At 45.0% G+C, this 13,918-nt stretch overlaps 2 protein-coding genes across 3 annotated transcripts in view; one reads left to right on the top strand and one right to left on the bottom strand.

Annotated features, from left to right (window-relative positions):
* Positions 1 to 2,770: 2,770 nt before the first annotated feature.
* Positions 2,771 to 3,928, top strand: bc10 (BLCAP apoptosis inducing factor bc10). Its single transcript, XM_050176065.3, has one exon. The coding sequence runs from the start codon at positions 2,916 to 2,918 to the stop codon at positions 3,162 to 3,164; it is 249 nt and encodes an 82-aa protein (XP_050032022.1). The 5' UTR covers positions 2,771 to 2,915; the 3' UTR covers positions 3,165 to 3,928.
* Positions 3,929 to 4,922: 994 nt separating this feature from the next.
* Positions 4,923 to 13,918, bottom strand: part of LOC126528178 (uncharacterized) — a 151,039-nt gene continuing 142,043 nt past the window's right edge. For both annotated transcript variants that reach the window (XM_050176056.2, XM_055069177.1), the window contains one exon: positions 4,923 to 12,723. In XM_050176056.2, the coding sequence (XP_050032013.1) occupies positions 12,529 to 12,723 (195 nt within the window). In that variant the 3' untranslated portion in view covers positions 4,923 to 12,528. The remainder of the gene's footprint in view (positions 12,724 to 13,918) is intronic.

Raw genomic sequence — 13,918 nt, 5'->3', positions numbered from 1 at the left:
TACTGCTGTGACTTCATTCAGTGCATGGAGTTTGCAGCGCGAAATTTGCATCGAAAATGTGTAACTGACGCACTTTATTAACAGTCTATCGCAATTCGTGAAGGAAGCAGGGGATATCCTAGCTCTGTCCCTGCACTTTGAGTCGCATAAGTCTGCCTCGCTCTGTGTCTTGCTAGCCTGCTAGCTCAGATGGTAGTGTAACCGACCCAAGAAGGTATTCGTAACAGGTTCAATCCCCAGACCAGAACATTTCTTTTTTCATCTGGGAATTGCTTTCACTCTGAGAAACTCGCGGGGTGTCCCTCGCAGCTGACTGTCATTTGGGTGGATGAAAATACTTCCCTTTCCTGCCTCCAAGTATGTATGTTTTTCAATGACAACCCCCTAGAAGGACAGCACAAATGTCTGGAAAGCAAGAAATATGCTGATGCCTTTCTAAAGGTATGTGCACAAAAACAGCAACTGTTGTATTGTTGTATATGTAGTGTGCGGTACCGCTGGATCCAGAGCAGCCTCCCACAGGGGGGCCTTCATCAAAATATAGAGAAAAAGAGGGGGTGGGGAGGTCTCACTGCATGCTTATTACTGTGAGCACTAAAAAGTGCTAGCACTCTCAAGGAGGGCCCAGGCACACAGGGCTCACCCCCTCTGGATCCGCCAGTGGTTGGTGTGCAATTAGAAATCTAAAATGACTATGTTTATAGTTCATATCATGAGAAGCCAATAAACAATGACACCAAGGACAACATAGGGAAACTTACTTGTACCTACTAATTGAATTAAAGAAATGACAAATTAATGGCAATGAAAGTGGATGAAAAAACAACTTGCCGCAGGTGAGAAACGATCCCACGTCTTCGCTTTATGGGCCCTTGGGTTACGCATTAAAATCGGGCCCCTCGGTTAACTTTTTTCTTATGTTTATTGCTGCCAGCCCAAAGACATAAAATTAGCATGAAAAAATTAAGGGCACACATGATCAGGGGAGGAGTCAGATTTGCAAATTGACGTCGTGAAACCAACAAATTTTATTGCTACAAATGTCTGATTTAAATATGTTGCGATATCTCAGGCTTATATAAAAGGCAGATTATATATACTTTCTTGGATAAATTTATCACCATAATTTTACGATACTCTGAAATAATTAAGGTCCTATACTCTGAATGTGAATATATGTATAAGAACGGCATACAGGTGTGAAATGGCCATATTGCATTTTAATATGAAGGAGCAAAAATATGTCTACTTTGGCAACTTACTATCAAATTTCTATAACTATTAAGTATCGACTTCTGCCATCATATTTCCTTTTCTTTTCTTTTGTAAATTCAGTTCTTGGAATTATCTGCTGCATACATATAGTGGTCGACATATCCCTGTGCCTTATCGAAGGGGCCTATAAATTTTATGTTGATATATGGCTAGGCGCGGATTACACTATCTAGCTCACATAAAACATATATGTTAACATAAACATAATTTTAGCATAAACATGTGTTAAGATATTGTTATGCTGCTATTCTCGTAGTACCTGCAGCAACATCTGAGAGCATGCAATTGGTGCACGCATATTGAGCTAGATCTGCTGGGCACGCATATTTAACGCGATTCTGTTAAACGAGCTCGATTGTATCTCAGGATGAACCGAGATACAAACCCTCCATGTGTTTGCGCGGTCTGGAAAAAAAAGAGAAAAACGAAGGCGCTCAGACCCCCATGTATTTTCTCGACCGGGCTGACTCTATCGCAAGATAATTATACCGTGCACTGTCATTCCTGCCTGTAGCTGGCGAGCCGATAAGCCCCATGTCAATTTGCACACAGCACGATATAGCACGTGAGCATGCGCGTCGGCCGGGATAATGGCATATCGGTCGCGTTCTTCGCGCCTCCACCAAGCCTTTGCTAAGCCGCACGACCTTCTACCAACCGATAGAAATTAGTCACGCGCATTAAAAAAAAAAAAAAAAATCGGAACGGCCTTTGAGGTTGCGCGTGCTGAAGCTACATTGGTGCAGCTTTTATCTGCAGTCATATATACCGCTCCTACGATCTGTCTTTGTTGACGTACACGGTGATACATAGACCAATTTCTTTCATATAATAATAATCTTTATTTGCACTGAAAAAGAAAACAAAATGGGGGGAGCGGTGACAGGCTTACCATCGGCGATACAATCATGAGCCTTGAATTTTGTGCGAATTTTGATCAGTGAAATTTTTGGTAATGATCCACTAGCCGCCGCGATTCTCCGCGCAAGTTGTCAATACCTCATCTACTTAACAAAAATTTCGTAAAATGGCTCAAAATATCAAAAAGGGAGAGAACCGCAGGTCATTGCGTTGGCGGGCTAGTTGGTGCGAATCCATGAATCCATGAATCCATGAAACAAAGTATTCATGGAACCGCAGGTCTTGCACGTCTCCACTATCACAATTGTGCGGGAACACGATGTTATGCACAAATAAGCGTCACAAATTTGAGTTTAACAGCGGGTATCTAGTGCGCATTGACCGTTGTTTATCAAGCGGATGATAGGTATTTTAAATCGCGCGCCAAGCCTGTCGAGTGCATTTGTTGCTAGACTGTTCTCGTGTATTTATAAATGTTAAGCTTTTAAAATGTCACATACTTTGCAACATAATGAAATTCTTATAAATTTTGTTTTATGTCATTTTTTTTTACAAATTGTTGCTATCGTGCCGTTCTTTTGAAGAGTGAATCTTGCTCGCAAATTCGACGCCAAGGGCAGCCACATCGATAGCGAGGCGATCACGCTTGCCCGCCGCCATTATTGTTTTCGTCGACTTTGATAAGTGAGGCCGACTTAGCGACACGCAGGCGCCTTCGTAGACCACTCAGAAGGGCACGTATTCGACGTAGCAGGCGACCAAGCAAAACAGCCGCCAACATGTATTGCCTCCAGTGGCTCATCCCGGTGCTGCTCATACCCAAGCCCATGAACCTGGCTCTGGTTCAGAATCACGTGATGTTCATGGTCCTCTACCTGACTGGATTCTTCCTCGAACGCAAGCCGTGCACCATTTGCAGTCTGGTGTTCATTGCCGCCGTGTTCCTCATCTGCTACAGCGGCATGGGGAACTGCATCTTCTCGCTGTTCGTCAACTGCAACTCGGTGACGTGCGAGCCGGGCACGTAGCGTTGCGTCGTACCCTTTTTTTCGTCCGCCTGCCCCTACCCCCACCAGCCCCCTCGCCCTTTACCTCTCAACAACCTCGGCACCTCCGCGGTATTCGCCGCTCGCCGTCAACTTCGGCACCTGTGGAAATGTAACGGAGATCTTAAAATGGTGGACGTCCTTACTACAACTACGCATTCACGGGACTGCCTGTCGAGCCGCCCTCCCAACACCTCCCCCCTCCTCTGAAAAAAAAAAAAAAAAATGCACGCGTTATGGCGCCCATACTGCAGTACAGTTGTTGGACTCGAAGCGCTTGCGTAGTTTCTGGACGGATGAGTTTTGTTTATCGCCAAGCGAGGGAACGAGCAGAAGAGGAACTTCCAGTCTTCCCTGTGTCTAGTGTGTGGACTCTTTGCAAGTCGTCTGCGGCCTGCCTTCTAAACGCTGTGTGTACTTCCAGCACAGTTCGCCGGGCTCGACTGCAAGTTCAGCTGGCCTACGCCCGTTTTCAGCAAAAAAACGCACTACCCTGTTTAGCGTCGCAGTTTCCTACGACGACTCTGTCGTAACCTTTTTCTATCCTCTCGCTCCCTCTGACTTTCCTGAGCCCATTGTTTTCCGCAGTTTTCTTTTTTCCTCTTCATTACTAAAAAAAAAACAAAAAAAAACCGGGGACTCGGAAGCGACAGCTGTGACTATCGTGGGCCGTTTTCATTTTTTTTTTTTTTGCATTTTGGCGTGGACAGTCGTGTTGCTCTCTAAATAAAAGTGGTGTGACAGATTGCCAGAGACTTGTCAGTGTACCCGCCGACGTTGCACACGCGTGCCGGTTTGGTGTTGCAGCGACCTGGCGTGGAATCAGCGCAGTCGCTCTCGCTGGCCCGTGAATCGTACGCATTTAACTGTGCGCGATGGCTGTGACCGCGGATGAAACTGGACGTCGTTTGGCCTATTTGAATGCACATCCGCGATCACCGTCGGCAGCTGTGTTTGAAGCTAGCTGGCCTAAGAGCTTTTAGTGTGTGCGCACCCTCCTAATGCACCCATCACTGTTTTGGCGGTATTACTGGGGCAATATTCTGTGGACTACTTAGTATAACCTTTAAGTGTGGCAAAAAGCCGATGTCGGCCACATACGAAAGCGCTTCTGGCAATACAGGAAAGCTCAGTTATGAGAACATGAGTGTGAGAATTTTCCTTAATAAAAGTATCATTCCTGCATTGTGACACGGTTATAAAGTAGCGATGCCACTGTTACATTTTATATGTCGTTTTGTTATACTATGCACCCTTCAGTGTCACTTGGGTTTAGTGACATCCAATCTTCCAGGCAACCAAACACATCTTCAGAATGTAATGCATAAGAGACAAAGGGTAAGGCAGTGCATATTGTGCTAACTTGTGCCTTTCAATCTTGCAATGGTGTATCTGCTGCACCTTAAATTAGTGCCAAGATGAAATGTTAAATAGCCCTATGAAAAACTGCTCGTGCAATGGTCACCATAGAATTCGCTCAAAATATAATTTGTCCGTTGTACAGGTGCATAAATGGGCCCACTGCTGCTCATTCAATTGTCAAAAATCCGCTGTCATGCCCTTAAGTATGTTTTTCTTTTTTGCGTATTTGGGATTATTTCACAAAAGAACAGAAGCAAAGTTTGTGGCTGCACAAACATGATTTCCTCTGAATCTGTTTCGTGACGTATGACCTGAAAAATGATCTTTGCAGCATCAGGCTTTCTTCAGCTGCACTAGAAATTGACACAGGTGACCATGTAGGAAAAACCATTGTAAGGAACATTTATTAACATCCTTTGGATTTTCAATATGCTGGGGTTATCTTCGCAACAACGTCGAGCGCTTCGTGGATAACCGCCAGTAGACGGTTGCAATACTGCTGCAAGGGACTATTGAATTTTTGTTTTTGCAGAGACGTTGCGCGCATTCTTGAGGCGCGCTGCACGCAAAGCAGTGCCGCATATTTTTTTTTTTTTTTTCACCTAAGCCTATGCGAGCATTTCATCGAATACAGTGCGGCAAGATTGTTCTCTTGACCAGCCTTTCCAAATTTCTTAAGGCCCATTGACTACCAGGGCTTCGTCAGCTACAGCGGTCGTGAGGTGCCAAAAAGACACTATCTCTGTAAAAGACTTGATCCTTCTAGCTGCTCGATAGAGCAGGCGTGGGGTATAACCCTAACTAAAAAAAAGTGGAAAGCTCATTGGCCAGAGAAAAAAAAGGGAAGAAAAGGAGGGGCTTCCAAACGGCAAGGAAACTGCCAGTGCCAGATATGGTGCCTTTGCTGTCAAGTTAGTTCATATTAAGAACACGAAATCTGCATCATTCACAACTCTTCATTTCAGTCAATGTTGCTTGGGCAAGATCACTGCCATATAGTTGAAATATACACAGCAGGGAGACAGCTCGTCACACTGGCTAACTTGTATTGTGTCACTTCAGCTAATATGGTGGTATCTGCCACCAATAGCAAAAAAAGAGAAACGCTAGGAATTCTTAGAAGTGGCTGGTCATTATTTTTGGAGAAGGGATGCTGTTTTCTCTCCTGATCACAACATCACGTTAAATACTACCCTGCTCCTTGACAATGCAAAAGCAGCGTCCAGATACTGTGTGCAATGCGAGGAGAGTCCCTCATTTCCGCACACCCTTGCTCATCCTGCTGAAATCATACAGGCTACAACAGGTGTAACTGAAATTTACTAGAAGCTGTGCAGCACTTGTAAGCACTGGGACTTGAATTAAAAGCTGAATACCTTAACACCTATTTAGAGGGAGAGGCACCCTCTGGCTTTGCCCTCCATGGCTTTGAAACATCATGAGTGGCATGCAACTATTGGACCAAGGAACAGCTCTTCAAAAACAGCATCCCGTTGGACTATTTGGTGACAGTTCTGTGATTAAACGAAGTTCAAGAGAACACTACACAAGAATAGAGAACAAACAATGGTATGTGCACGTGTGTGTCGTCCTGTGTGGTGTCATCTCGGCACTGCTCAATCACGGTGCAGCTCTTGCCAACACTGCAGCGGTCTGCACACTCCACAATGGCTTCTCGTGATGTCACATGGCCTCTGTGAGGGCCTCCTTAAGGCAAAGTTGTAAGGCCTAGTGATCGCCTTATCAATCTATCATTGTAAGGCCTAATGGAAAGGTCTCTGTGAAAGAAAGTGCCTTCCTAAGACCTTTCCCTGAAGGCCTTCACAAAGTGCGCAGGCCACTGCATCAATTGCAAGAGCTGTATTGTGATTAAGCGGCGCAACAGGACATCACATCTCTCTTGTTGTGTTCTCTCACACTTTGTTCAAGCAAGGCAGAGTTGATAAAGCTTTATGGAAGTCTTCACAATACGCCTTGGTGTGATGGCCTGTGTGAAGGGCTTTGTGATGGCTCTGCCTGCCACAGTACACATTGCTCTCTTCTACACAAATTTAGAAAAAGCCCTTCATTTTCCTTGACCATTTGGAAGCCCACTCTATGACTAGAGAGCCTGCAAAACATCTTTCATAAAAGGTCCCTTGAGAGTTGGTTGTAACAGGAGCACGTATAGGAGTTTATTCTGCACTGTGCCCGGCATGGCTAACCTATTGTAACATACCACTGTCATGTTTGCGTTGTTCAGTGTGCTCCCTGCATATTCTTATATATACAGTCTTGCTCTGCTGTTTTTATGTTTGTTTTTTTAAACACCAGCCTTGCAGTGTAGGAGAGAGACATTCACAAGCATGATACAAAGAAGCCCAAATCATGGTCATACTGTGCGTGGTCAGAACACAACTAATAACCGATATCGCTTCTACACCAACTGTGGTGACGGCAGCATGGCATTTGGCATTGTGCATCATAACAGTGATAGAACAAAATGAGAAACCTGTCACATATTTGCTTGCAATCTCGATCAGCTTGCAAAAACAGCGATGGCTGGGTTTACAGTTTGGTTCAGATGTTGACTGCAAATGTGATGGCCAGAGAGAGAGAGAGAGAGAGAAACGAAAGAAAGGAACAAATTAACCTACGACATCTGTGCATACCACCGGCGCTGGAATACATTCATTGGCGTGAAGTCCGGCTTCAATATTGTACAAGCCAGACTCAAGAACACAGTTTTAAGTAAAGGCCAATGTGCGTATGCGACAAAACAAACAAACATACACATCACTTCCCACGTTTGTTACAGTGGGGGGAGGTTGTGAAGCGCCTTGTGAACAAACTTAAGCTTACATCTCTTTGCATGGTGATTCCTTTGACAATATCTCGTTTCACTTCCAGGAAGTCGGAGGAATGTCACAGTTCACCTTGAAGGGCAAGAACGCTTGCTCAGCAGTTGCTAAACAGGCATCCATTGCTTGACTAGAACATCCTACACTTGCGATCAAAACAACAGAAGCCTCCCGAGATAGTACCTGCATCGCCTCGTAAGAGAACAAAAAACCTTGTATAACTAGCACCTTGCTAACAAACAAACAAAAACAAGAATATAGTTTACAGAAGGACAATACTGGCTCACCAGGAAGTCAAGGAAATGGCGGTTGTGTAACGCTAACGGCGAGGGGAACGGGTGTTCTGGAAGAGGAAGCCAGGCCTGCCTAGAGTTGTGCAAGGGCGGTCATATGTGTGAAATGCATGAAAATACTTGCGTGATCAATGTACAGTTGACTTGCATTAATTCAAACTCCCAGTGACCATGGATGTTTCTTTGAATTATTTGAAATTGAATGACGTATGGTACAATATACAAAACACAACTAATTGTGCTTTTACAAACAGATGTATGCATACAGTAATTTTATGTGTCACCCTGCAGATATCCAAACTAAATTAATTTGGATGTAAAGTTAACAGAAACTTTGCGAGAAAGGAGATTAATTAAGAAAGCCCCTGCAAACGCACATTCAGAGTGTCGTGGGGCACAAATGAGCATTTGTCTTTGGCATCATCTCAGCGACATCTGTGAACCTACACTAAGGCTTGCATACAAAACACGGTTTTTACTGTTCGCACCTTCGAATGACCTCTTGTTGGCAACTTTAGGCCATACTGCTTAGGGATGCCTAAAGGTTTAGGTTAACTAATGTCTGAATTGGCCTACAAGGCCCAAATGCCATTCGACACATTTTACTTGAGCTTGGAACTAATGAGCATGGTAATTAATACTTCAGTAATTGGTTTGCTGAGCTGTGGAAAGCTGAAACTTCGCTTCAGCATTTCAGAAAAACTACTACTGGCCTTGCATTAAGTATCCCACACTTAAATCAGCATTTCGGGGCATTAAACTCGGCGTACCAAAAATGGTACATTTGGCATTGTGGGTTTTAAGCGGCCTCAAAGTGCACTAAAAAGATAGCAGGCCAAGTAACATTTAAAGATTTGCATCATATAACTGTAATTTTGAATTATTGCCAGTCAACTGTATTTCGTCAAACAAGGTTCGGCTGGAGTGTTACACACGTTTAGCCTCCCCCAAAAAAAGTAAGCTTTTCTATGTAACAGAACAGGACTCTGCACAACATAAGCCTTAAATTTCCATTCTTTCCCAATCACCACTACAATTATCGTTCAAAGCCACATAGGTAAGCAGAAATAGAGGTGAACTTGTGCTGCAAATGCAAACGTCTGGCTGTTAAAAGGTGAAATACAAGGCCGAATCGTGGCGTGATGCCACATTTAGTACACATTAATTCACGAATTCCCACACAGGCCTCCTGTGAGAGACTTATCAGCTTTCGTTTAGGCCAGGCATTTGCACAGTGTGGGTGAAAGTCATGCAGTGAGGCTACTTTCAGCTAAAGGAAAGCAGTAGTAGCGGATTTGGAAAGCTTTCAATGGCACGTCCAAGTAAGCAGTCTTGGAACGTATAAGCTCGAAGCAACCCCCTCTATGCTGTTAACAGTTTAGAGTTAACTGGGGATTTCAAAATGTGCCCGCTTCTCTACAGACACTGCATAAAAGACAGAGTTCAGAAGTCGTGAACAAGCCTTGTAAAAAGTCTCACAACCACTCGACAGCTGTAAGTTTGTTCCAGGGGCTTTGTTTTCTGTCAGTGGATTTGCGTTTTCGTCATTTACACGGCCATTATTTCTCCCCGTAAGGCGACCGGTAACAGAGCAGCTTAATACTCTGAAGGTTAGTCTTTCAAAACTGCTGGCCAAGCTTTTTTGGCAACGTGGGCAACTCGCATTTACAGAAAAGAGAAAACTAGGAGATAAGACTTATACGACAATTTTTTTCAAATGCCTATCGCTTTCTGAAATAAAACTAATGCAACTTAAGATGCGCGAAAATCTTTGAAATGGTTATCACATTCTCAAATAATTTGAAAAGCTATGCTTGTTTGATGACCTGCCAGAAACCAACTCCACTGAAGGTGCCAGCAGAGATGGGACGAAATCTGCACCCTGTCTGGGGGCACATGCTTTCATTGCTACGAGGACTCGTTTGGTAGTTTCCTCCTGAAGCGATTGAACAACAATCTACGCACTGAGATACTTCTATTGCACTGACTTAAACATTGCAAAATGGCAACATAAGAGAACCAACAAAGTGAACCACTTTGTTCATTGAGTACACAATAGACCTCCCATGAGGAGAGAAAACTGAACACCGCTGTTTCTATTTTCAGGCGGCTATGTGATAAAGCTGAGGGCTGTGCCTTGAATGTGCACTGCAGTCGGCGCTATGTCAAATGTGAACCACGACACAAGGAGTGCAACTACCAAGTACATTTACTTCCAGAAGTGGAAGGAATTCGAACCAAATAAGCACTTCACTTCCTGTGCACGCGTGTGTGCATGCCAAGCTTACTAGATGGCAAAGGTAGAGGCTCAGCCTTGGTGGTAAAACAGTTTCGCAGGTTTTAATACAAAACTGCAGAGATGCGCAGAACACGATTTCTAACTTCAACAGATGGTTTATAGTTATGGGCACATGCATGCATGTGTGCATGTATGTATGCTGTCTGTGCATATATATACACCATTCCCATTTCCAATAGAACATTTGTTGAAGGCAGTGCTCTTTTGTGTCCTTCCTGTCTATCCCTTCAATTCTGAACTTAAATGCCTGTGAAAAACTGGGTGTTAAGTGTACCAGTAAAAATTTGCCATGAACATGTACACTCTTTGCAAATATGAAAGGGAACACAGCTAGACTTGTGTTCAAAACCAATAATTTTCCTTACACGCACTTGTAATGAGGAAAATGTTCCATGAGTGGAATGCTTCAACAGGAGAACAATGTAAGAAGTAGCCGTGAGTAAAAGTTCAGACTCGCATGTTCGCGAGAATTGCTATTTTAACTCATAGGAAATACTCCCATTCACATTGGCAGAGAGTGCACGCAAAGCAGGAAGTCTGGCTTGAACTAACTTTCACTTCTGAAAATGAAATTGGTCAACAGGCACAGTCTCGCAATGTGTTGTGGTTCTGGTTCACAAGTGTCATCTGCAGCACACAACTAAGATGCAGCATCACCAACTAGCCCCACTCATTGCTCTGCTGCAGAGGGCTTCAAATATCTTCTGCTCCGCAACAGAAGGGAAAAAAAAGAAAGAAAGACAGAGAGCCTGAGAGCCACACAACTTGCAGGTAGATGAATCTGCATTATAAATTGGTCGTTTTGGGGGAAGGAAGGTGGGAAATGGAAAGCCTGAGCAAAGTTTGGGGTGGGGGGAAGGGGGGTTGTACCATGTTTGAAACGCTTCAAGGTGGGTTGGGTTGTGGGATAACAGGAAAAGGATGGATGGGAGCTGAGCCTGGGTTCACTGAGCCCTGTCGAGTCTTTCTATCGCAAATCGTCGAACAGTGCACGAAGGTCGGCTTGCAACATGTCCCACCTTGAAACCTCCCCCCAACCCCCCAGATGTGCGTGAGAGAGAGCCCGTCGGAGTGTTCCAGCGCACAAAAAGCGCTGTGCGTGTCTGCCTATGTTAGAAACGGCACAAAATACTCGGAAGGAAGGGGGTCGGTTTTAGCGTGGCACGCATGTAGGAGCATGCCGCCGTCTCTCTTGTACTGCAAAAAAACAATGCAGCACACGCATACACACAGAAGCGCGCGGAACATTTAAACGCACAGTCCTCTGTCTGAGAAAACTCAACAATAAGTGGCGGGTGGCCCGAAAGATGAACCTGAGGGGGCGCCATCACGTGTCTGAGGTTTTCAAAGAAAAACAAAACAAACAAACGATATGAAAGACGATAGAAAAAAATGAGTGAACAAACACAAAAACGTCACTGCATACACCAGACACCACACTACAACAACCTGTCCCATCAAAACCTTGTGCAGGAACACAAAGGAAACCAAAGAAGGAATGGGTTTGCACAGTAACCTTGCCCTCCCCTGGCAGGGGAAAGCTTGCAACTAAAACAAAAAGTAACTGTAAGTGGGCGAGGGGTGTCCCACCGAGAGCGAGTACAAGTGCAAAAAGGGAGGGGCAAGGTGCGGGCACAAGCGTCTGTCTGAAAGCCGGGCCTGCCAGACACTGGCACACATAAAACTGTGCGCAGCTGAATTAAACGCCATGGCACTCTCTCTCCCCAGTGTCCAGCTGTCCTGCCCAGCGTTCCTGATGCAGTCGAGGAGAGGAAACCAGAAAAGGAAAATGAAACAGGCAGGTCTCCAGTTCTGCCAGAGGCTACACTACTACACTCGAGCACGGTCCCCTTGTGTTCCATCGTTGCCGACATGTCGGCAAATGATATGCACTTGTGGAAACAGCACGAGCGCGCGTGCGCCAGCGCCACTGACTCTTGGAAGATGGCAGCCTCTGTTGTGGTTCGGGAGGGGGCGGTTTGTGGTGCGTCCATTGCATGTCTTGTCAACTGGCTATCGCGGCTTGCTTGCCGGCCATTTGCCGGACTTGGGGCTCGAACAGCCTTGCACAGGGGCAGCCAATAAAACAGCGCCCGCATCGATGGAGGTGGGGAAACAGCGGGAGTGGGGCTTTATGCGGAAGCACTCGCACAGAGCGTGGTATACGAAATGGAAGGTGACGTCGGGTGGGTGAGGAAGCCTTATTGCTGGCAGAACAAAACCCAAGAGAGGGCGGCAGGTGGTCTCTTCCGAGCATTTGGGGCACGCTGTGTAGTGTAGGTGTCACACTTGCTGCTGCTACTGCTGTTGTTCTGGTCCGGGCAAGCGATGATGATGCCCTCTTCAAAACAGAGGTGAAGAAGTGCACAGCACGGAGCTCGGGACAACGAAGACGAAGGCTGTAGAGAGGGGAGCTAGTAGCAGTTCGTGTTCAGGTACGCGTGGTGACCGCCTCGCGCCATTGAGCTTGTTGAGCCGAGAGGGTTTCCCGAGTCTTCTTCGGCTTCGGCGAAGAGAGGGGCGTGTGGCAGCGGCGGATGACGGGCGTGGCTTCAGGCAGCACTGCCCTTGCGCGACGGGGAAGGCAACTGGGCCAGCTTTCGGAACAGCGGGGAGTTGACGAACCGCGGGTACGAGTCGCGGTGCATGAGGGTGTAGATCTGCAGCTGTGCCTCATCGAAGGTGTGCGGCGTGGGCTCCACCATGTTTCGGTTTATGATCTCCCGCACGCGAGAGTCCAGGCTCACCTGCAGTCGAGCGTGAAAAGGCAGGGGAAAATGGCAGTTTGTGAACAGGCTGTGGATGAACAAACAATGTCTGCGTTGTGGCAGATACACAGTTCATTCACCAAATGCAGCATCTACTACAAGATTTCATGAAGTCAACGTGATACTGGATGACGAAAATGACATGCCTGCTGTGACGATTACTGCCAGTTAACATTCAAGACGACAACAAGATGCCTTTTATATCTAGCTGTCTTAAATCTAAAGTGGTTCTGTCTTGTTTAACGTCAACAGCTTTTTACAACATGACACTTGTATCAGGGGTTCATAAATGTCCTCGAGCAATAAGGTGTGTGCAATGTGGTTAAATCCTGGTAGATTGTCTACAGATTATCTGAATTCTGACAGAGCTTACTGTGGGTATACAAGCTATCCAGTTCCATTGACAGAGAAACATTACAAGAGCTGAATTCTGAAGAGTGAAAACACAATTTCGCTTTTAAATTAATGTTGTTTTCGAAGCTGCAAAGATTTGTTTTGACTTAAGGAGCTTCAGCCAGCAAGATAGTAGGAACAGGCATTATCCACTGAAGCCCACTAATGATTTTGGATAAACATAAGTGCACCTTCTGGTGTAAACTTTTTATGTGTATGTGCATACATTAGAAGTGTGCATATTTTCTGCCAGTTTCTTTTCTCTTTTTTTACTGAAAGGTGCTTAAAGAGAAGCAGTAAGCAGTTTTGGCACGACATACCAACACATCAGTGACAGCATCAACAATGCTATCTCGTCTGATTCCACCAAATTCTTGAAATGTAACGCTTATTCATGGTATGCAACACCATGATATATATGGCTTATTTTCAAGTAACACAACCATTGGCAGCAAAATAAAAAAAATCTAGTAGTACTGGTTGCAACAGAGAGAATTTAGTGTTCCGAATGAACATGATGTCTAAGCAATTAATCTCCTGATGAAAGTAGGCATAGTTTCGTTGCTTTTTTGTGTCTCTGTTGCAGATTATATATGTGAAGCCTAGATCTGTACAAATATGAAAAGATAATCGCATAGATTAACATATTTGACATTGTGCAAGTGAATTGACTTATAGTGTCATGTGGTGCAATATTGTCACCTTCTGAATCCAGCAGTTTCAATACTGCCACACTCCTCTACCAAACTAGTAATACTCAATAAATGTTGCATTTAAAGCT

This window comes from Dermacentor andersoni, chromosome 9, assembly GCF_023375885.2.
Source record: "Dermacentor andersoni chromosome 9, qqDerAnde1_hic_scaffold, whole genome shotgun sequence".
NCBI lineage: Eukaryota > Metazoa > Arthropoda > Arachnida > Ixodida > Ixodidae > Dermacentor > Dermacentor andersoni.
The sequence above is the reverse complement of the archived record's forward strand: the minus strand, read 5'-3'. Positions and strand labels throughout refer to the sequence as shown.